This window comes from Oncorhynchus kisutch, unplaced genomic scaffold, assembly GCF_002021735.2.
Source record: "Oncorhynchus kisutch isolate 150728-3 unplaced genomic scaffold, Okis_V2 scaffold3717, whole genome shotgun sequence".
NCBI classification, from domain to species: Eukaryota; Metazoa; Chordata; class Actinopteri; order Salmoniformes; family Salmonidae; genus Oncorhynchus; species Oncorhynchus kisutch.
In genome coordinates this window covers 132,708-156,823 of record NW_022265662.1, presented here as the reverse complement: position 1 = coordinate 156,823, position 24,116 = coordinate 132,708, and the positions used below count along the sequence as shown (strand labels likewise).

The 24,116-nt window shown below is 51.0% G+C and overlaps 1 protein-coding gene across 4 annotated transcripts in view; it reads left to right on the top strand.

Moving 5' to 3' along the window:
* The window catches only part of LOC116371818 (homer protein homolog 2), a 109,711-nt gene that overhangs the window by 47,141 nt on the left and 38,454 nt on the right, over positions 1–24,116 (top strand). For 2 of the 4 annotated variants that reach the window (XM_031820879.1, XM_031820878.1), the window contains exon 2: positions 1,500–1,656. In XM_031820879.1, the coding sequence (XP_031676739.1) occupies positions 1,500–1,656 (157 nt within the window). Of the gene's footprint in view, positions 1–1,499; positions 1,663–24,116 lie in introns of all 4 variants that reach the window. The other 2 variants (XM_031820877.1, XM_031820876.1) reach the window with 1 other exon arrangement.

Sequence of the window (24,116 nt, the reverse complement as noted above, 5' to 3'; positions counted from 1 at the left end):
GTGAGAATCGCACCTAAAGTATGGTGGTGATCTGGAATCGCACCTAAAGTATGGTGGTGATCTGGAATCGCACCTAAAGTATGGTGGTGATCTGGAATCGCACCTAAAGTACGGTGGTGATCTGGAATCGCACCTAAAGTATGGTGGTGATCTGGAATCGCACCTAAAGTATGGTGGTGATCTGGAATCGCACCTAAAGTATGGTGGTGATCTGGAATCGCACCTTAAGTACGGTGGTGATCTGGAATCGCACCTAAAGTATGGTGGTGATCTGGAATCGCACCTAAAGTATGGTGGTGATATGGAATCGCACCTAAAGTATGGTGGTGATATGGAATCGTGATGTCCTCGGCAATTACCAGCCTTAGTCTTAATGCAGCCAGGTATTAAAACAGCTGACCAGGAGGACTCTGATACCCTGTGAGCAGCTGAGACTGTGTCTGTGGTGGTGTTTCTTCTCCCTATAACGTGATACGGCTCGTGTAGTGCCTGTGTGTTTTTCCTTCCCTCCTGTGAGAGGCTTGAGCTGATGAAGTGCTAATTGGCTGCGGGTTGCCAGGTGACTCCAGGGTTAGTGTTACATTAACACCTGCTCTCCACTGGGAGGGACACTGAGGATCTGGCATCCCAGGTGACTGCTACAGGAATATGTTACGCTGCAGCAGGCTAAACTACTGACCTGGATCTCTCCCAGTACTCAACTCACACCACAGAACCTGACCTGCTGTCATCTACTGACCTGCTGTCATCTACTGACCTGCTGTCATCTAGTTCTTATGTGTTTTTGACTTGTGTTACTTTCAGTATTTCCACACTAATGCATGTGCTCTTAGACTGACCTATAGAATACATGGGAGTTTCTAACACCCCAAACCATTCATTACTAGAGGTCTCCTAATCTTCTCCTTCTCATCCCTCTCCCTCCCTCCCTCCCTCTCTCTCTCGCTCCTCCCTCTCTCTCTCTCGCTCCTCCTCCCCTCTCTCTCGCTCCTCCTCCCCCCTCTCTCGCTCCTCCCCTCCCCACTCTCACTCCTCCTCCTCTTTCCCTCTCTCTCCTCCTCTTCTTTCCCTCTCTCTCCTCCTCTTCTTTCCCTCTCGCTCCTCCTCCTCTTTCCCTCTCGCTCCTCCTCCTCTTTCCCTCTCTCTCCTCCTCTTCTTTCCCTCTCTCTCCTCCTCCTCTTTCCCTCTCTCTCCTCCTCCTCTTTCCCTCTCGCTCCTCCTCCTCTTTCCCTCTCGCTCCTCCTCTTCTTTCCCTCTCACTCCTCCTCCTCCTCTTTCCCTCTCGCTCCTCCTCCTTTCCCTCTCCTCCTCCTCTTCTTTCCCTCTCGCTCCTCCTCCTCTTCTTTCCCTCTCGCTCCTCCTCCTCCTCTTTCCCTCTCGCTCCTCCTCTTCTTTCCCCCTCGCTCCTCCTCCTCTTCTTTCCCTCTCACTCCTCCTCTTCTTTCCCTCTCGCTCCTCCTCCTCTTTCCCTCTCTCCGTCTCTTCCTCGTCTCGTGCAGGGAGCAGCCAATCTTCACCACCAGGGCCCATGTGTTCCAGATTGACCCGACCACCAAGAAGAACTGGGTCCCAGCCAGCAAACAGGCAGTCACTGTTTCCTACTTCTACGACTCCACACGCAACAGCTACCGCATCATCAGTGTAGATGGATCCAAGGTAGGGGTGAGTGAGTGTGTTAGGGTTGGGAGGACGTGTTCGGGTGGTGGGGAGTCAGGACGTGTCTGGATGTCTCTGTCTGGATGTCTCTGTCTGGATGTCTCTGTCTGTCTGTCTGGATGTCTCTGTCTGTCTGTCTGGATGTCTCTGTCTGGATGTCTCTGTCTGTCTGGACGGATGTCTCTGTCTGTCTGGATGTCTCTGTCTGTCTGGATGTCTCTGTCTGGATGTCTGGATGTCTCTGTCTGTCTGTCCGGATGTCTCTGTCCGGATGTCTCTGGCTGGATGTCTCTGGCTGGATGTCTCTGTCTGTCTGGACGGATGTCTCTGTCTGTCTGGACGGATGTCTCTGTCTGTCTGGACGGATGTCTCGGTCTGTCTGGACGGATGTCTCGGTCTGTCTGGACGGATGTCTCGGTCTGTCTGGACGGATGTCTCGGTCTGTCTGGACGGATGTCTCGGTCTGTCTGGACGGATGTCTCTGGCTGTCTGGACGGCTGGCTGTGTCACATGGAACAGGGTTGGACGGCTGGCTGTCTGGACGGATGTCTCTGTCTGGCTGTCTGGACGGATGTCTCTGGCTGTCTGGACGGCTGGCTGTGTCACATGGAACAGGGCTGGACGGCTGGCTGTGTCACATGGAACAGGGTTGGACGGCTGGCTGTCTGGACGGATGTCTCTGTCTGGCTGTCTGGACGGATGTCTCTGGCTGTCTGGACGGCTGGCTGTGTCACATGGAACAGGGCTGGACGGCTGGCTATGTCACATGGAACAGGGTTGGACGGCTGGCTGTGTCACATGGAACAGGGTTGGACGGTTGGTGAAATGACTGAAACAAATGTTTCTCTTTCCTCTCAACTAGGGTTGTCCCCGACAACAACAACAAACTATCTTAGGCAACCATATATAGACGCATCCTCTGTGTTTTAATCAATTCAACTATATTCACTGAGCTTGTCTGATGCTTTAAGCAAACTGTTTGATGAAATCATTTAAGACACGCGAATGAGTAGAGGGAGTCCGAGCGCATCTGATTTGATCGTGCTCAGACTTGCTGCTCTGTGTTAATGATATATTTATGTTTTTACAGTGAGTGACTGTGTGACTCGTTTGACTCTCTCTCCTCTGTGCTGCATCGACCACAGAGAACTACAAGTGTTTATCACGCTGTCCATGTTGCCATTTCTGACTGAAAAGTTCTGTTACTGAAATCCCTCATTTTGTTTTAGGAAAAACATTCCCTCAACCCCTATCGCTCTCTTTACATGACACATGTATGCATCACATGTGCGTGACCAATGGGACCTGACCTGTAGCGTAGCGTAGCATAATCACCAATAGGACCTGACCTGTAGCGTAGCGTAGCATAATCACATCAATAGGACCTGACCTGTAGCGTAGCATATTCACCAATAGGACCTGACCTGTAGCCTAGCATAATCACCAATAGGACCTGACCTGTAGCGTAGCATATTCACCAATAGGACCTGACCTGTAGCGTAGCGTAGCGTAGCATAATCACATCAATAGGACCTGACCTGTAGCGTAGCATAATCACATCAATAGGACCTGACCTGTAGCGTAGCATAATCACCAATAGGACCTGACCTGTAGCGTAGCATAATCACATCAATAGGACCTGACCTGTAGCGTAGCATAATCACATCAATAGGACCTGACCTGTAGCGTAGCATAATCACCAATAGGACCTGACCTGTAGCGTAGCATAATCACATCAATAGGACCTGACCTGTAGCGTAGCATAATCACATCAATAAATTGGTTATAACAAACTCGGAACACGTGACGGCAAAATGGATGCAGAGGATGAGACAAATGAACTCGAACCGGGGCAGCTTATCCACAAGATGTTGGAACATTGCTGGAGAGGAATTGATTCTGTTCAGCCACAAGCATTAGTGAGGTCGGGCACTGTTGGGCTAATTAGGCCCGGGTCGCAGTCAGTGTTCCAATTCATCCCAAAGTTGTTCAATGGGGTTGAGGTCAGGGCTCTGTGCATACCAGTCAAGTTTTTCCATACCGATCTGAACAAACCATTTCTGCTTTGTGCACGGGGGGCATTGTCATGCTGAAACAGGAAAGAGCCTTCCCCAAACTGTTGCCATAAAGTTGGAAGGACAGAATCGTCTAGAATGTCATTGTATGCTGTAGCGTTAAGATTTCTCTTCACTGGAACTAAGGGGCCATGAAAAACAGTCCACAACCATTATTCCTCCTCCACCAAACTTTACAGTTGGCACCATGCATTCGGGAAGGTAGCTTTCTCCTGGCATCCGCCAAACCCAGATTCGTCTGTCAGACTGCCAGATGGTGAAGCGTGATTCATCACTCCAGAGAACGTGTTTCCACTGCTCCACAGTCCATTGGCGGCAAGCTTTATACCACTCCAGCTGACTCTTGGCATTGCGCATGGTGATCTTAGGCTTGTGTGTGGCTGCTCTGCCATGGAAACCCATTTCACAAAGCTTCCGAACAAACAGTTCTTGTGCTGATGTTGCTTCCAGAGGCAGTTTGGAACTTGGTAGTGGAGTGTTGCAACCGAGGACAGATGATTTTTACACGCTTCAGCACTCACCAGTCCCGTTCGGGGAGTTTGTGTGGCCTACCACACAAACTTCCACTTCACAATAACAGCACTTCCAGTTGACCGGGGCAGCTCTAGGAGGGCAGACATTGGACGTACTGACTTATTAGGAAGGTGGCTCCCTATGACGGTGCCTCATTGAAAGTCACAGAGCTCTTCAGTAAGGCCATTCGACTGCCAATGTTTGTCTATGGAGATTGCATGGCAGTGTCCCTGGTATTATACACCTGTCAGCAATGGGTGTGGTAGAAATAGCCTGAAATCCACTAATTTTAAGGGGTGTCCACATACTTTTGTGTATAAATGTATGATTTATTAAAGCCAGGCACATTTAACAGTTAGGCTATTGATTATAGACCTAATTAAGTTGGTGTTTCCTTGCCTTTTAATTGTTTAACACAATTGAGGAGGAAGTGCTTTTTTCCTCGTCTCCTCACTCCACTGCTGTCTCCGTCGCATTGTTCTCAACACCAATATGCTGGTTAACTCTGCTATTATCCACATAGCAACATGGTCCAGGAAAAGGCACCAATTCAACAGCGCACTGATGTTTCAGAACCGCGGACAGCGACCGCTATCCAAGCGCATTTGTTATAAAATAATATTTTTATTAGTGTTGCACCATTGTTCTTATGTAATGTAACCATATAGAATTTCAGTAGCACATGTCTTAGTGATGGACTGTTCCATCCCCCACGGCCTCTCCACAATGGATCAGTCCAATCAGACATGTCTTAGTGATGGACTGTTCCATCCCCCCCGGCCTCTCAACAATGGATCAGTCCAATCAGACATGTCTTAGTGATGGACTGTTCCATCCCCCACGGCCTCTCCACAATGGATCAGTCCAATCAGACATGTCTTAGTGATGGACTGTTCCATCCCCCACGGCCTCTCCACAATGGATCAGTCCAATCAGACATGTCTTAGTGATGGACTGTTCCATCCCCCACGGCCTCTCCACAATGGATCAGTCCAATCAGACAGGCGTCAATCAGACAGGCGTCAATCAGACGGGCGTCAATCAGACGGGCGTCAATCAGACAGGCGTCAATCAGACAGGCGTCAATCATCCAGGCGTCAATCATCCAGGCGTCAATCATCCAGGCGTCAATCATCCAGGCGTCAATCATCCAGGCGTCAATCATCCAGGCGTCAATCAGACAGGCGTCAATCAGACAGGCGTCAATCAGACAGGCGTCAATCATCCAGGCGTCAATCATCCAGGCGTCAATCATCCAGGCGTCAATCATCCAGGCGTCAATCATCCAGGCGTCAATCAGACAGGCGTCAATCAGACAGGCGTCAATCAGACAGGCGTCAATCAGACAGGCGTCAATCAGACAGGCGTCTTGTACACCATGACATTATTATATATATTTGTACGACTGTTTGGCTAAAGAAATCTCAGCTGACCAACAGCCCATTGACCAGTCGACTAAATGGGGTCAGTCCTACTCTCAACCAACTTCTGTGTGTTGGATAGAGGGGTAATTAGTATTTACCCCAGAGAGTCTGCTGAGGCTATGAGAGGCTATGAGAGGGTGAGGAGGGGACGACCCCCCCTGATGTGTTGTCACTGGGTGATGTGATGTGAGGGGAAAGGGGTGGGGGGGGAGTGACGGCGAGGAGAAGAACCTTTAAAGGGCAACTCCTGGAGCACCCCACCTACACACACCATATTTACACACACACTCTCACACTTGCGTTCTCTCTCTCTCTCTCTCTCTCTTTGTCTCTCTCTCTCTCTCTCTCTCTCTCTTTGTCTGTCTCTCTCTCTCTCTCTTTGTCTGTCTCTCTCTCTCTGTCTGTCTGTCTCTCAGTCTCTGTCTCGCTCTGTCTCTCTCGCTCTCTCTCGCTCGCTCTCTCTCGCTCTCTCTCTCTCGCTCTCTCTCTGTCCCTCTCTCTGTCTCTCTCTCTGTCCCTCTCTCTGTCTCTCTCTCTGTCCCTCTCTCTGCCTCTGTCTGACATACTGTGAGACTGTCACCCCTCACCCTGCCAACAGCTACAGTGTCTAAATGAAGATCAGCTTGATGCTGGCTCCTTTCTCCTCTCTGCCAGTGAAACCCCACTGAGCATGATGCAGAGAACAGATCCATCACCTGTTACTATACAACCCAGCTAGTCAGGGGGGAGGGGGTGTGTATGTCAGGTTTCCACCCACCCCCTCCTAGCTACTGAATATTACCTGTCTCTGTGGATTGTCAGGCTTCCACCCACCCCCTCCTGGCTACTGAACATGACCTGTCTCTGTGGACTGTCAGGCTTCCACCCACCCCCTCCTAGCTACTGAACATTACCTGTCTCTGTGGATTGTCAGGCTTCCACCCACCCCCTCCTGGCTACTGAACATTACCTGTCTCTGTGGATTGTCAGGCTTCCACCCACCCCCTCCTAGCTACTGAATATTACCTGTTACTGAACATTAACATTACCATTAAGTGTTCTACCTGAACAGAATCAACTCAGCTCTCCAATGGAAGGAAGTGTTCTACCTGAACAGAATCAACTCAGCTCTCCAATGGAAGGAAGTGTTCTACCTGAACAGAATCAACTCAGCTCTCCAATGGCAGGAAGTGTTCTACCTGAACAGAATCAACTCAGCTCTCCAATGGCAGGAAGTGTTCTAACTGAACAGAATCAACTCAGCTCTCCAATGGCAGGAAGTGTTCTACCTGAACAGAATCAACTCAGCTCTCCAATGGCAGGAAGTGTTCTAACTGAACAGAATCAACTCAGCTCTCCAATGGAAACAGACATTTATTTCTACCTAACAACCAGACATATGATTTTCCCTTCATAGACACAGGGCTGAAAGGCGTGTCTGTCTGACTTTAGGTGTGCGTCCCAAATTTCCCCCTTTCCCCCCACATAGTGCACTACTTGTGAGTAGCCAGGGTATGTAAGTTAATGCCTGTCTGTGTATCAGGTGTTTTAGTGTTGAGCTCATCGAGGTCTTCTGAAAAGGAAGACTAGTTCACAGAGAGAGATTTCATCAACCATAGCTGAGCTCCGAATTGAATTCAGCAGATACAATTTCTGGGTATACTTTTCAAAACACTCTCTCTTTAGTCTACTAATTATCTTTAATGGGTTTTACTTTCATCGTTTTGCTCCAAACATACTGCAATTTATTTTGGTTTGATGAGATTGTTGTATTAATCTCAGAAAACAAAGTAATGTTTTTTTAAATGTCCTTCTCCTACCATCTGAGGCCAGAACAAAATGTTATTTTAACTCTGTGAGCCACATGAGATCCTATCTGGGTCTGTTTACCAGTTCCCCAGTCTCTCTCTACCTCCAGAGAAACACTGTATCTCCCCAGTCTCTCTCTACCTCCAGAGAAACACTGTATCTCTCCAGTCTCTCTCTCTACCTCCAGAGAAACACTGTATCTCCCCAGTCCCTCTCTACCTCCAGAGAAACACCGTATCTCCCCAGTCTCTCTCTCTACCTCCAGAGAAACACTGTATCTCCCCAGTCCCTCTCTACCTCCAGAGAAACACCGTATCTCCCCAGTCTCTCTCTACCTCCAGAGAAATACATACTGTATCTCCCCAGTCTCTCTCTACCTCCAGAGAAATACATACTGTATCTCCCCAGTCTCTCTCTACCTCCAGAGAAATACATACTGTATCTCCCCAGTCTCTCTCTACCTCCAGAGAAATACATACTGTATCTCCCCAGTCTCTCTCTACCTCCAGAGAAATACATACTGTATCTCCCCAGTCCCTCTCTACCTCCAGAGAAATACATACTGTATCTCCCCAGTCTCTCTCTACCTCCAGAGAAACACCGTATCTCCCCAGTCCCTCTCTACCTCCAGAGAAACACCGTATCTCCCCAGTCCCTCTCTACCTCCAGAGAAACACTGTATCTCCCCAGTCCCTCTCTACCTCCAGAGAAACACATACTGTATCTCCCCAGTCTCTCTCTACCTCCAGAGAAATACATACTGTATCTCCCCAGTCTCTCTCTACCTCCAGAGAAATACATACTGTATCTCCCCAGTCTCTCTCTACCTCCAGAGAAACACCGTATCTCCCCAGTCTCTCTCTACCTCCAGAGAAACACTGTATCTCCCCAGTCTCTCTCTACCTCCAGAGAAACACCGTACCTCCCCAGTCTCTCTCTATCTCCAGAGAAACACCGTATCTCCCCAGTCTCTCTCTCTACCTCCAGAGAAACACCGTATCTCCCCAGTCTCTCTCTACCTCCAGAGAAACACAGTATCTCCCCAGTCTCTCTCTACCTCCAGAGAAACACCGTATCTCCCCAGTCTCTCTCTCTACCTCCAGAGAAACACCGTATCTCCCCAGTCTCTCTCTACCTCCAGAGAAACACCGTATCTCCCCAGTCTCTCTCTACCTCCAGAGAAACACATACTGTATCTCCCCAGTCTCTCTCTACCTCCAGAGAAACACATACTGTATCTTCCCAGTATCTCTCTACCTCCAGAGAAACACCGTATCTCCCCAGTCTCTCTCTACCTCCAGAGAAACACCGTATCACCAGTCTCTCTCTACCTCCAAAGAAACACCGTATCTCCCCAGTCTCTCTCTCTACCTCCAGAGAAACACCGTACCTCCCCAGTCTCTCTCTATCTCCAGAGAAACACCGTATCTCCCCAGTCTCTCTCTCTACCTCCAGAGAAACACCGTATCTCTCCAGTCTCTCTCTACCTCCAGAGAAACACAGTATCTCCCCAGTCTCTCTCTACCTCCAGAGAAACACCGTATCTCCCCAGTCTCTCTCTCTACCTCCAGAGAAACACCGTATCTCCCCAGTCTCTCTCTACCTCCAGAGAAACACCGTATCTCCCCAGTCTCTCTCTACCTCCAGAGAAACACATACTGTATCTCCCCAGTCTCTCTCTACCTCCAGAGAAACACATACTGTATCTTCCCAGTATCTCTCTACCTCCAGAGAAACACCGTATCTCCCCAGTCTCTCTCTACCTCCAGAGAAACACCGTATCACCAGTCTCTCTCTACCTCCAAAGAAACACCGTATCTCCCCAGTCTCTCTCTCTACCTCCAGAGAAACACCGTATCTCCCCAGTCTCTCTCTACCTCCAGAGAAACACCGTATCACCCCAGTCTCTCTCTACCTCCAGAGAAACACCGTATCTCCCCAGTCTCTCTCTACCTCCAGAGAAACACATACTGTATCTCCCCAGTCTCTCTCTACCTCCAGAGAAACACCGTATCTCCCCAGTCTCTCTCTACCTCCAGAGAAACACTGTATCTCCCCAGTCTCTCTCTACCTCCAGAGAAACACCGTACCTCCCCAGTCTCTCTCTATCTCCAGAGAAACACCGTATCTCCCCAGTCTCTCTCTCTACCTCCAGAGAAACACCGTATCTCCCCAGTCTCTCTCTACCTCCAGAGAAACACAGTATCTCCCCAGTCTCTCTCTACCTCCAGAGAAACACCGTATCTCCCCAGTCTCTCTCTCTACCTCCAGAGAAACACCGTATCTCCCCAGTCTCTCTCTACCTCCAGAGAAACACCGTATCTCCCCAGTCTCTCTCTACCTCCAGAGAAACACATACTGTATCTCCCCAGTCTCTCTCTACCTCCAGAGAAACACATACTGTATCTTCCCAGTATCTCTCTACCTCCAGAGAAACACCGTATCTCCCCAGTCTCTCTCTACCTCCAGAGAAACACCGTATCACCAGTCTCTCTCTACCTCCAAAGAAACACCGTATCTCCCCAGTCTCTCTCTCTACCTCCAGAGAAACACCGTATCTCCCCAGTCTCTCTCTACCTCCAGAGAAACACCGTATCACCCCAGTCTCTCTCTACCTCCAGAGAAACACCGTATCTCCCCAGTCTCTCTCTACCTCCAGAGAAACACATACAGTCTCTCTCTACCTCCAGAGAAACACATACTGTATCTCCCCAGTCTCTCTCTACCTCCAGAGAAACACTGTATCACCCCAGTCTCTCTCTTCCTCCAGAGAAACACCGTATCACCCCAGTCTCTCTCTTCCTCCAGAGAAACACCGTATCTCCCCAGTCTCTCTCTACCTCCAGAGAAACACTGTATCTCCCTAGTCCCTCTCTACCTCCAGAGAAACACCGTATCTCCCCAGTCTCTCTCTACCTCCAGAGAAACACCGTATCACCCCAGTCTCTCTCTTCCTCCAGAGAAACACATACTGTATCTCCCCAGTCCCTCTCTACCTCCAGAGAAACACATACCGTATCTCCCCAGTCCCTTGAAGGGTCCCTTAGTCACCATGCCCTCTCTCTCTGGTCCTGGAAGTCTGCCTGTTCTATGTAACCCCCCACCCACTGACTGATTGATAACTGCTCCTGTCCTGACACAGAGGAGAGGGCAACTGAGAGAGAGAGGACTGCTGGAGCTGGCTATTCACTGACTCCAAACTGGCATGTCATTGGTCATCCCTGGTGGATTCTCTGTCTGTCTGTGGTAGGACATGATTTCTCTGTGGAGTGTTACCAGCTATATAGCTAGGTAGGCTGGGCTGGGCTACACTGGGCAGGGCTGGGCTTTGTAGGGCTACACTGGACTGGGTAGGGCTACAGTGGGCTGGGCTGGGTAGGGCTACACTGGGTTGGGTAGGGCTACACTGGGCTGGGTAGGGCTACACTGGGTTGGGTAGGGCTACACTGGGTTGGGTAGGGCTACACTGGGTTGGGTAGGGCTACACTGGGTTGGGTAGGGCTATACTGGGTTGGGTAGGGCTACAGTGGGCTGGGTAGGGCTACAGTGGGCTCGGTAGGGCTACAGTGGACGGCTGGGTAGGGCTACAGTGGGCTGGGTAGGGCTACACTAGGCTCGGTAGGGCTACAGTGGACGGCTGGGTAGGGCTACACTGGGCTGGGTATGGCTACACTGGGCTGGGTAGGGCTACACTGGGCTGGGTAGGGCTACAGTGTACTGGGTAGGGCTACACTGGGCTCGGTAGGGCTACAGTGTACTGGGTAGAACTACACTGGGCTCGGTAGGGCTACAGTGGACGGCTGGGTAGGGCTACACTGGGCTGGGTAGTGCTACAGTGGACTTGGTAGGGCTACACTGGGCTGGGTAGGGCTATAGTGGGCTGGGTAGGGCTATAGTGGGCTGGGTAGGGCTACAGTGGGTTGGCTAGACTGGGCTGGGTAGGGCTATAGTGGGCTGGGTAGGGCTATAGTGGGCTGGGTAGGGCTACACTGGGCTGGGTAGGGCTACACTGGGCTGGGTAGGGCTACACTGGGCTGGGTAGGGCTACACTGGGCTGGGCTGGGTAGGGCTACACTGGGCTGGGCTGGGTAGGGCTACACTGGGCTACAGTGGGCTGGGTAGGGCTACAGTGGACTGGGTAGGGCTACACTGGGCTGGGTAGGGCTACACTGGGCTGGGTAGGTATGAGTTGTGTTGGTTGTGATAGTGTCTGCTGACTACACAGAATCTGTAAAGTCAATTCATCACAAACACACAACCAGGGAGGAGGTTGAAGAGAGGAGAGAGGAGGTTGAAGAGAGGAGAGAGGAGGTTGAAGAGAGGAGAGAGGAGGTTGAAGAGAGGAGAGAGGAGGTTGAAGAGAGGAGGTTGAAGAGAGGAGAGAGGAGGTTGAAGAGAGGAGGTTGAAGAGAGGAGAGAGGAGGTTGAAGAGAGGAGAGAGGAGGTTGAAGAGAGGAGAGAGGAGGTTGAAGAGAGGAGAGAGGAGGTTGAAGAGAGGAGAGAGGAGGTTGAAGAGAGGAGAGAGGAGGTTGAAGAGAGGAGAGAGGAGGTTGAAGAGAGGAGAGAGGAGGTTGAAGAGAGGAGAGAGGAGGTTGAAGAGAGGAGAGAGGAGGTTGAAGAGAGGAGAGAGGAGGTTGAAGAGAGGAGAGAGGAGGTTGAAGAGAGGAGAGAGGAGGTTGAAGAGAGAGAGGTTGAGGAGGTTGAAGAGAGGAGAGGTTGAGGAGGTTGAAGAGAGGAGAGGTTGAGGAGGTTGAAGAGAGGAGAGGTTGAGGAGGTTGAAGAGAGGAGAGGTTGAGGAGGTTGAAGAGAGGAGAGGTTGAGGAGGTGAAGAGAGGAGAGGTTGAAGAGGTTGGAGAGGTTGAGGAGGTTGAGGAGGTTGAGGAGAGGAGAGAGGAGGTTGAAGAGAGGAGAGAGGAGGTTGAAGAGAGGAGAGAGGAGGTTGAAGAGAGGAGAGAGGTTGAAGAGAGGAGAGAGGAGGTTGAAGAGAGGAGAGAGGAGGTTGGAGAGAGGAGGTTGAAGAGAGGAGAGGTTGAGTTGAGGAGGTTGAGGAGAGGAGAGAGGAGGTTGAGGAGAGGAGAGGAGAGAGGAGGTTGAGGAGAGGAGAGGAGAGAGGAGGTTGAGGAGAGGAGAGGAGAGAGGAGGTTGAGGAGAGGAGAGGAGAGAGGAGGTTGAGGAGAGGAGAGGAGAGAGGAGGTTGAGGGGGGGGGTTGAGGAGAGGAGAGGAGAGAGGAGGTTGAGGAGAGGAGAGGAGAGGAGAGAGGAGGTTGAGGAGAGGAGAGGAGAGGTTGAGGAGAGGAGAGAGGAGGTTGAGGAGAGGAGAGGAGAGAGGTTGAGGAGAGGAGAGAGGAGGTTGAGGAGAGGAGAGAGGAGGTTGAGGAGAGGAGAGGAGAGGAGGTTGAGGAGAGGAGAGGAGGTTGAGGAGAGGAGAGGAGAGAGGAGGTTGAGGAGAGGAGAGAGGAGGTTGAGGAGAGGAGAGAGGAGGTTGAGGAGAGGAGAGAGGAGGTTGAGGAGAGGAGAGAGGAGGTTGAGGAGAGGAGAGGAGAGAGGAGGTTGAGGAGAGGAGAGGAGAGAGGAGGTTGAGGAGAGGAGAGAGGAGGTTGAGGAGAGGAGAGGAGAGAGGAGGTTGAGGAGAGGAGAGGAGAGGAGGTTGAGGAGAGGAGAGAGGAGGTTGAGGAGAGTAGAGAGGAGGTTGAAGAGAGGAGAGAGGAGGTTGAGGAGAGTAGAGAGGAGAGGAGGTTGAGGAGAGGAGAGGAGAGAGGAGGTTGAGGAGAGTAGAGAGGAGGTTGAAGAGAGGAGAGAGGAGGTTGAGGAGAGTAGAGAGGAGGTTGAAGAGAGGAGAGAGGAGGTTGAGGAGAGTAGAGAGGAGGTTGAAGAGAGGAGAGAGGAGGTTGAGGAGAGTAGAGAGGAGGTTGAAGAGAGGAGAGGTTGAGGAGGTTGAGGATATGAGACACTCCTGATATATTATTCCTGTGAATTTCTTCTTTCCTTCATACTGTACCAGGTTACACAGCTCAGCGTCTGCTGGTTTCAATGAGTTACCAGGTTACGCAGCTCAGCGTCTGCTGGTTACACGGCTCAGTGTCTGCTGGTTTCAATGAGTTACCAGGTTACACGGCTCAGTGTCTGCTGGTTTCAATGAGTTACCAGGTTACACAGCTCAGCGTCTGCTGGTTTCAATGAGTTACCAGGTTACGCAGCTCAGCGTCTGCTGGTTACACGGCTCAGTGTCTGCTGGTTTCAATGAGTTACCAGGTTACACAGCTCAGCGTCTGCTGGTTACACGGCTCAGTGTCTGCTGGTTTCAATGAGTTACCAGGTTACGCAGCTCAGCGTCTGCTGGTTACACAGCTCAGCGTCTGCTGGTTACACGGCTCAGTGTCTGCTGGTTTCAATGAGTTACCAGGTTACGCAGCTCAGCGTCTGCTGGTTTCAATGAGTTACCAGGTTACACAGCTCAGCGTCTGCTGGTTACACGGCTCAGTGTCTGCTGGTTTCAATGAGTTACCAGGTTACGCAGCTCAGCGTCTGCTGGTTACACGGCTCAGTGTCTGCTGGTTTCAATGAGTTACCAGGTTACGCAGCTCAGCGTCTGCTGGTTTCAATGAGTTACCAGGTTACACGGCTCAGTGTCTGCTGGTTTCAATGAGTTACCAGGTTACGGAGCTCAGCGTCTGCTGGTTTCAATGAGTTACCAGGTTACACAGCTCAGCGTCTGCTGGTTTCAATGAGTTACCAGGTTACACAGCTCAGCGTCTGCTGGTTTCAATGAGTTACCAGGTTACACAGCTCAGCGTCTGCTGGTTTCAATGAGTTACCAGGTTACACGGCTCAGCGTCTGCTGGTTACACAGCTCAGTGTCTGCTGGTTTCAATGAGTTACCAGGTTACACAGCACAGCATCTGCTGGTTACACAGCTCAGTGTCTGCTGGTTTCAATGAGTTTATTTTGGGGACAAAAACCAGCAAAGAACTTCCTCTTTTCATCCCTTCATATGAAGAGGATGAACAGGGCTTGAGTCATCACCATGCTAATGTTGGGTGGAGAGCTGGCACACTCTCTCTCTCTATCTCTGTTTCTCTCTCTCTCTATCTCTGTTTCTCTCTCTCTCTGTCTCTGTTTCTCTCTCTCTATCTCTCTCTGTCTCTGTTTCTCTCTGTCTCTGTTTCTCTCTCTCTGTATCTCTCTCTGTCTCTGTTTCTCTCTGTCTCTGTTTCTCTCTCTCTGTATCTCTCTCTGTCTCTGTTTCTCTCTGTCTCTGTTTCTCTCTCTCTGTCTCTCTCTCTCTGTGTCTCTCTCTCTGTCTCTATGTGTCTCTCTCTCTGTGTGTCTCTCTCTCTGTGTGTCTCTCTGTGTGTCTCTCTCTGTCTCTCTCTCTGTGTGTCTCTCTCTCTGTGTGTCTCTCTCTCTGTGTGTCTCTCTCTCTGTCTCTCTCTCTGTCTCTCTCTGTGTCTCTGTGTCTCTCTGTCTCTGTTTCTCTCTGTCTGTCTGTCTGTCTGTCTGTCTGTCTGTCTGTCTGTCTGTCTGTCTGTCTGTCTGTCTGTCTGTCTGTCTGTGTCTCTCTTTCTCTCTCTTTCTCTCTCTGTGTCTCTCTTTCTCTCTCTGTGTCTCTCTTTCTCTCTCTGTGTCTCTCTTTCTCTCTCTGTGTCTCTCTTTCTCTCTCTGTGTCTCTCTTTCTCTCTCTGTGTCTCTCTTTCTCTCTCTGTGTCTCTCTTTCTCTCTCTGTGTCTCTCTTTCTCTCTCTCTGTCTGTGTCTCCTCTTTCTCTCTCTCTGTCTCTGTTTCTCTCTCTCTATCTCTCTCTGTCTCTGTTTCTCTCTGTCTCTGTTTCTCTCTCTCTGTATCTCTCTCTGTCTCTGTTTCTCTCTGTCTCTGTTTCTCTCTCTCTGTATCTCTCTCTGTCTCTGTTTCTCTCTGTCTCTGTTTCTCTCTCTCTGTCTCTCTCTCTGTGTGTCTCTCTCTCTGTCTCTCTCTCTATGTGTCTCTCTCTCTGTGTGTCTCTCTCTCTGTGTGTCTCTCTGTGTGTCTCTCTCTCTGTGTGTCTCTCTCTCTGTGTCTCTCTCTCTGTGTGTCTCTCTCTCTGTGTGTCTCTCTCTCTGTGTGTCTCTCTCTCTGTCTCTCTCTCTGTCTCTCTCTCTGTGTCTCTCTGTCTCTGTTTGTCTCTGTTTCTCTCTCTCTCTCTCTCTGTCTGTCTGTCTGTCTGTCTGTCTGTCTGTCTGTCTGTGTCTCTCTTTCTCTCTCTTTCTCTCTCTGTGTCTCTCTTTCTCTCTGTGTCTCTCTTTCTCTCTGTGTCTCTCTTTCTCTCTCTGTGTCTCTCTTTCTCTCTCTGTGTCTCTCTTTCTCTCTCTGTGTCTCTCTTTCTCTCTCTGTGTCTCTCTTTCTCTCTCTCTGTCTGTGTCTCTCTTTCTCTCTGTGTCTCTCTTTCTCTCTCTGTCTGTGTCTCTCTTTCTCTCTCTCTGTCTGTGTCTCTCTTTCTCTCTCTCTGTCTGTGTCTCTCTTTCTCTCTCTCTGTCTGTCTCTCTTTCTCTCTCTCTGTCTGTGTCTCTCTTTCTCTCTCTCTGTCTGTGTCTCTCTTTCTCTCTCTCTGTCTGTGTCTCTCTTTCTCTCTCTCTCTCTGTCTCTCTCTGTCTCTGTCTCTCTCTGTCTCTCTCTGTCTCTCTCTGTCTCTGTGGGTGATTTTAGATTAGGATAGAAGTTAGTACTGTATCTCTGAGTTAGTTTCTCATTTCAACTGTGTAGGGAGGTTAAGCTAGGAGGGTGTTGTTGATGACATCAGATCTCTGCTGGTGCCACTATTCACCTGCTTCATTTAACATGCTGCTGTGTCCCAATGCCACCCTATTCCCTATATACACCACTACTTTAGGGCCCTGTCATATGTACAGTAGTGCACTCTGTAGTAAATAGGTTGCCATTTGGGTTGCAGATAGTCTTCAGTACCAACACCAACCGTTTTCCATTTCCTCGTGACTGGCAAACACCACGACCTCCAGGTACAGCTACTGCCATCAATAAACTGTTTAGAGATCTCAGTGGAACGCTGAGAGTTGGGAGGGTGTGTGTGTGTGTGTGTGTGTGTGTGTGTGTGTGTGTGTGTGTGTGTGTGTGTGTGTGTAGTGTAAAGTGGATTATATCCTCCTGGCTGATTTATCCTACACATCACATGACTGTCAGAGTTTATATTCTCTCTTCCTGGTTCTCTGTTTCCTTGTTCTGTCTCTTTCGCTCCTTTTTATTTTCCTCTTCTCTGTCTCCCTCTTCCTCTTCTCTCTGTCTCCCTCTTCCTCTTCTCTCTGTCTCCCTCTTACCTCTGTCTCCCTCTTCCTCTTCTCTGTCTTCCTCTTCCTCTTCTCTGTCTTCCTCTTCTCTGTCTTCCTCTTCTCTGTCTCCCTCTTCCTCTTCTCTCTGTCTCCCTCTTATCTCTGTCTCCCTCTTCTCTCTGTCTCCCTCTTCTCTCTGTCTCCCTCTTCCTCTTCTCTGTCTCCCTCTTCCTCTTCTCTGTCTCCCTCTTCCTCTTCTCTGTCTTCCTCTTCCTCTTCTCTGTCTCCCTCTTCCTCTTCTCTCTGTCTCCCTCTTCCTCTTCTCTCTGTCTCCCTCTTCCTCTTCTCTCTGTCTCCCTCTTATCTCTGTCTCCCTCTTATCTCTGTCTCCCTCTTCTCTCTGTCTCCCTCTTCCTCTTCTCTGTCTTCCTCTTCCTCTTCTCTGTCTCCCTCTTCCTCTTATCTCTGTCTCCCTCTTATCTCTGTCTCCCTCTTCCTCTTCTCTGTCTTCCTCTTCCTCTTCTCTCTCTCTCTCTGTCTCTCTCTCTGTCTCTCTCTCTCTGTCTCTCTCTCTCTGTCTCTCTCTCTCTCTGTCTCTCTGTCTCTCTGGGTGGGGATTTCAGATTTGGGAAGACGTTAATACTGTATCTCTCTGAGATAGCCGCCCTACACAGTTGAAATGAGAAACTAAGATAGGAGGGTGTTGTGTCTCTCTCTCCTCCTGCATGTGTTTGATCAGGTTTATTGAGACAGACTACTCCAGTTAGTTACATTAACACATACAACCATGACATGTCAGAGATCTTAGACACATACTGAATACAACCATGACATGTCAGAGATCTTAGACACATACTGAATACAACCATGACATGTCAGAGATCTTACACACACATACTGAAGACTGAATCTCCTTAGTTCCCTGTGAACGTACCGGTCTTCTATCAGGGACTTGGGATGAGTCCCACATGGCGCCCGATTCCCTATCTAGTGCACTACTTCATAATCACATTTAATTGGTCGCGTCAGTCAGTTAAGAACAAATTCTTATTTACAAAGATGGCCTACTCCGGCTAAAACCTGGACGACGCTGGGCCAATTTTGTGCGCCCTATGGGACTCCTAATCACGGCCGGATGTGATACAGCCTAGATTCGAACCAGGGACTGTAGTGAGACCTCTTGCACTGGGATGCAGTGCCTTAGACCCCTGCGCCACTCAGATGTTTTCGCAGGTGCAGAGTAATGCTGGTGTTTCTAGCTCCAACAGTGTAGTAATGCTGGTGTTTCTAGCTCCAACAGTGTAGTAATGCTGGTGTTTCTAGCTCCAACAGTGTAGTAATGCTGGTGTTTCTAGCTCCAACAGTGTAGTAATGCTGGTGTTTCTAGCTCCAACAGTGCAGTAATGCTGGTGTTTCTAGCTCCAACAGTGTAGTAATGCTGGTGTTTCTAGCTCCAACAGTGCAGTAATGCTGGTGTTTCTAGCTCCAACAGTGTAGTAATGCTGGTGTTTCTAGCTCCAACAGTGTAGTAATGCTGGTGTTTCTAGCTCCAACAGTGTAGTAATGCTGGTGTTTCTAGCTCCAACAGTGTAGTAATGCTGGTGTTTCTAGCTCCAACAGTGTAGTAATGCTGGTGTTTCTAGCTCCAACAGTGTAGTAATGCTGGTGTTTCTAGCTCCAACAGTGTAGTAATGCTGGTGTTTCTAGCTCCAACAGTGTAGTAATGCTGGTGTTTGTAGCTCCAACAGTGTAGTAATGCTGGTGTTTGTAGCTCCAACAGTGCAGTAATGCTGGTGTTTCTAGCTCCAACAGTGTAGTAATGCTGGTGTTTCTAGCTCCAACAGTGTAGTAATGCTGGTGTTTCTAGCTCCAACAGTGCAGTAATGCTGGTGTTTCTATCTCCAACAGTGTCAAAGTCCTGTGTGTGTAAGAGACACCGTGGACAGTATATTAAAAACATTTTTTACAGCCGTAGTTCTATAGGATGAGCCAGAACTAGGGAATGAGGGACCATAGGGGGTAGGGGACCGTAGGGGACCAGGGACCGTAGGGGACTAGAGACCATAGGGGGTAGGGGACCGTAGGGGACCAGGGACCGTAGGGGACTAGGGACCATAGGGGGTAGGGGACCGTAGGGGACCAGGGACCGTAGGGGACTAGAGACCATAGGGGGTAGGGGACCGTAGGGGACCAGGTACCGTAGGGGACTAGAGACCATAGGGGGTAGGGGACCGTAGGGGACCAGGGACCGTAGGGGACCAGGGACCATAGGGGGTAGGGGACCAGGGACCGTAGGGGACCAGGGACGATAGGGGACTAGGGACCATAGGAGGTAGGGGACCGTAGGGGACCAGGGACCATAGGGGGTAGGGGACCGTAGGGGAACAGGGACCATAGGAGGGTAGGGGACCAGAGACCATAGGGGGGTAGGGGACCAGGGACCATAGGGGGTAGGGGACCGTAGGGGAACAGGGACCATAGGGGGTAGAAGGGGTGGCGGGTGGGAAGGGGTGGAGTATAGGATGGGGAGGATAGGAGGGGGGGAAGATAGGAGGGGGGTGAATAGCAGGGGAGGGGGGAAGGTAGGAGGGGAGGGGGGAGGATAGGGGAGGGGGAGGATAGGGGGAGGGGAGGATAGCAGGGTAGGGAGGAGGGGGAGGATAGCAGGGTAGGGAGGAGGGGGGAGGATAGGAGGAGGGGGAGGATAGCAGAGTAGGGGGGAGGTAGGAGGGGAGGATAGGAGAGGATAGGAGGGTGGAGGATAGGAGGGCGAGGACAGGAGGGTAGGAGGGTGATGGTAGGGGTTGAAGTTAGGAGGGCGATGGTAGGAGGGTAGGAGGGCGAAGGTAGGAGGATAGCGGGGAGGGTACGAGGGAGGATAGGAGGGTGGAGGATAGGAGGGGAAGATAAGGGGGAGGATAGGATGGGTAGGAGGGGGGAGGATAGGAGAAGGGGGAGGATAGGATGGGTAGGAGGGGGGAGGATAGGAGAAGGGGGAGGATAGCAGGGTAGGGGGAAGGTAGGAGGGGGAGGATAGGAGGAGGGGGAGGATAGCAGGGTAGGGAGGAGGGGGGAGGATAGCAGAGTAGGGGGGAGGGAGGAGGGGGAGGATAGCAGGGTAGGGAGGAGGGGGGAGGATAGGAGGAGGGGGAGGATAGCAGAGTAAGGGGGAGGATAGGAGAGGATAGGAGGGTGGAGGATAGGAGGGCGAGGATAGGAGGGGGCAGGATAGGAGGGCGAGGACAGGAGGGTAGGAGGGTGATGGTAGGGGGGTGAAGGTAGGAGGGCGATGGTAGGAGGGTAGGAGGGCGAAGGTAGGAGGATAGCGGGGAGGGTAGGAAGGAGGGTACGAGGGAGGATAGGAGGGTGGAGGATAGGAGGGGGAAGATAAGGGGGAGGATAGAAGAAGGGGGAGGATGGCAGGGTAGGGGGGAAGGTAGGAGGGGGAGGGGGGAAGATAGGAGGAGGGGGAGGATAGCAGGGTAGGGGGGGAGGATAGGAGGGGGGAGGATAGCAGAGTAGGGGGGAGGTAGGAGGGGGAGGATAGGAGGGCGAGGATAGGAGGGCGGAGGATAGGAGGGGGCAGGGTAGGAGGGGGGAGGATAGGAGGGTGAGGGTAGGAGGGGGGGAGGACAGGAGGGTAGGAGGGCGAAGGTAGGAGGGCGAAGGTAGGAGGGCGAGGGTAGGAGGGCGAAGGTAGGAGGGCGAGGACAGGAGGGCGATGGTAGGAGGGTAGGAGGGCGAAGGTAGGAGGGCGAGGACAGGAGGGTAGGAGGATAGGAGGGTAGGAGGGCGAAGGTGGGAGGGTAGGAGGGGGGAGGGTAGGAGGGTGAAGGTAGGAGGGGGGAGGATAGGAGGATAGGAGGGTATGAGGGCGAAGGTAGGAGGGTGGAGGGTAGGAGGGTGAAGGTAGGAGGGGGGAGGATGGTTGTGTGCATGCGTAGAAAACATACATGCGAATTTCAAATTCTTTGACCTCTCAGAGAGGGTCTTCCTCGACCCCTAGCAACAGTCACCTCTAGATAACCTTGACAACAAGCTGAGCTGTGTCTCTAAAGCATGTCAGTAAAGGTTGTTGTCTAACTCCCCGTCTCTTCATGTTCTCTTGTCTGACGTTGTGTTTTACAGAGCCTTTTATTGGAAATACAAAGCTCAGGGGATTTGTCATGCATGTCTGATTTGGACAGTGTTCTGAGCTCTCAGTGAGGTGTGAGGGTGTGAGGTCTCTCTGTGAGGTCTGAGCTCTGGAAAAAAAAGATAAGTGTTAGCTCCATCGGTAGAGAGGGAGATGGGGTGGTGAGGGAAATATAAAAAGAAGGGAGAGACAGGGAGAGGAGGAGAGAGACAGGATGATGAGGGAGAGGCAGGAGGATGAGGGAGAGACAGGGAGAGGAGGAGAGAGACAGGATGATGAGGGAGAGACAAGAGGGTGAGGGAGAGACAGGGAGAGGAGGAGAGAGACAGGATGATGAGGGAGAGACAAGAGGGTGAGGGAGAGGCAGGGAGAGACAGGAGGGTAAGGGAGATGCAGGGAGGGAGAGGCAGGGAGAGACAGGAGGGTGAGGGAGAGGCAGGGAGAGGCAGGAGGGTGAGGGAGAGGCAGGAGGATGAGGGAGAGGCAGGGAAGACAGGAGGGAGAGACAGGGAGAGGAGGAGAGAGACAGGAGGATGAGGGAGAGGAAGGGAGAGACAGGAGGGTGAGGGAGAGGCAGGGAGAGACAGGCAGGCGGGTGAGGGAGAGGCAGGCGGGTGAGGGAGAGGCAGGCGGGTGAGGGAGAGGCAGGCGGGTGAGGGAGAGGCAGGCGGGTGAGGGAGAGGCAGGCGGGTGAGGGAGAGGCAGGCGGATGAGGGAGAGGCAGGCGGATGAGGGAGAGGCAGGCGGATGAGGGAGAGGCAGGAGGATGAGGGAGAGGCAGGAGGATGAGGGAGAGGCAGGAGGATGAGGGAGAGGCAGGAGGATGAGGGAGAGGCAGGAGGATGAGGGAGAGGCAGGGAGAGGCAGGAGGATGAGGGAGAGGCAGGAGGATGAGGGAGAGGCAGGAGGATGAGGTAGAGGCAGGGAGAGGCAGGAGGATGAGGGAGAGGCAGGGAGAGACAGGAGGATGAGGGAGAGGCAGGAGGATGAGGGAGAGGCAGGAGGATGAGGGAGAGGCAGGAGGATGAGGGAGAGGCAGGAGGATGAGGGAGAGGCAGGAGGATGAGGGAGAGGCAGGGAGGTGAGGGGTAGAGACGGGGGTTGAGGGGTAGAGATGGGGGTTGAGGAAGAGATGGAGGGGAAAGAGGGAGACGGGTGATAATGGGGAGGGAGGGAGAGAGGAGGAGAAAGGAAGAGAGAGAGAGGAGGAGGAGGAGGAGAAAGGAAGAGAGGAAGAATGAGAGGAGGACAGCGGTTGTCAGTTATTCCTAGTCCTAATTTTGGAGCAGGGCCATGTTGCTATGAGACAAGGGGTGCATAGTAATTAACATGTCTTGTGTTGTCTCTTAATTGTTGGGATCAGTTCTCTGTGCTGCTCCGAGACAGAGAGAGTGGGACAAAGAATGTTTTCTTTGTTTAAGAGTGTTTGTGTGTGGGTGTTCTCGTGTGTGTGTGTGTGTGTGTGTGTGTGTGTGTGTGTGTGTGTGTGTGTGTGTGTGTGAGAGAGAGAGATATGATTCCATTTCATGTGGAGGTTTCCAGAGGTGGGCCCAAGTCACTATTATTCCAGTCACAAGGTCAGAGTCTCGAGTCGAGTCCCAACTAGAACGGTTTGAGTCTCAAGTCGAGTCCCAACTAGAACGGTTTGAGTCTCAAGTCGAGTCCCAACTAGAACGGTTTGAGTCTCGAGTCGAGTCCCAACTAGAACGGTTTGAGTCCCAACTAGAACGGTTTGAGTCTCGAGTCGAGTCCCAACTAGAACGGTTTGAGTCTCGAGTCGAGTCCCAACTAGAATGGTTTGAGTCCCAACTAGAATGGTTTGAGTCCCAACTAGAACGGTTTGAGTCTCGAGTCGAGTCCCAACTAGAATGTTTTTTCAAGTAAAATAAACTACACATTCAATAGCTTGTTCAATTACACATCTTTGTCTATGTATTGATGCTACCAGACAGACATTTTCATTATTTTGTCTACAACATATTTTGAATATGTCATAATCCATTTGAACAGATTCCAAATGTAGCTTCATCTCCATCTCATCCTGAAGACCAGTAGGTCTGGTCTAGTAATGCAGGTTCATCTCCATCTCATCCTGAAGACCAGTAGGTCTGGTCTAGTAATGTAGCTTCATCTCCATCTCATACTGAAGACCAGTAGGTCTGGTCTAGTAATGTAGCTTCATCTCCATCTCATCCTGAAGACCAGTAGGTCTGGTCTAGTAATGCAGGTTCATCTCCATCTCATCCTGAAGACCAGTAGGTCTGGTCTAGTAATGCAGGTTCATCTCCATCTCATCCTGAAGACCAGTAGGTCTGGTCTAGTAATGCAGGTTCATCTCCATCTCATCCTGAAGACCAGTAGGTCTGGTCTAGTAATGCAGGTTCATCTCCATCTCATATTGAAGACCAGTAGGTCTGGTCTAGTAATGCAGGTTCATCTCCATCTCATACTGAAGACCAGTAGGTCTGGTCTAGTAATGCAGGTTCATCTCCATCTCATACTGAAGACCAGTAGGTCTGGTCTAGTAATGCAGCTTCATCTCCATCTCATCCTGAAGACCAGTAGGTCTGGTCTAGTAATGCAGGTTCATCGCCATCTCATCCTGAAGACCAGTAGGTCTGGTCTAGTAATGCAGGTTCATCTCCATCTCATCCTGAAGACCAGTAGGTCTGGTCTAGTAATGCAGCTTCATCGCCATCTCATACTGAAGACCAGTAGGTCTGGTCTAGTAATGCAGGTTCATCTCCATCTCATACTGAAGACCAGTAGGTCTGGTCTAGTAATGCAGGTTCATCTCCATCTCATACTGAAGACCAGTAGGTCTGGTCTAGTAATGCAGGTTCATCTCCATCTCATACTGAAGACCAGTAGGTCTGGTCTAGTAATGTAGCTTCATCTCCATCTCATCCTGAAGACCAGTAGGTCTGGTCTAGTAATGTAGCTTCATCGCCATCACATCCTGAAGACCAGTAGGTCTGGTCTAGTAATGTAGCTTCATCGCCATCTCATACTGAAGACCAGTAGGTCTGGTCTAGTAATGCAGGTTCATCTCCATCTCATACTGAAGACCAGTAGGTCTGGTCTAGTAATGCAGGTTCATCTCCATCTCATACTGAAGACCAGTAGGTCTGGTCTAGTAATGCAGGTTCATCTCCATCTCATACTGAAGACCAGTAGGTCTGGTCTAGTAATGCAGGTTCATCTCCATCTCATACTGAAGACCAGTAGGTCTGGTCTAGTAATGCAGCTTCATCTCCATCTCATACTGA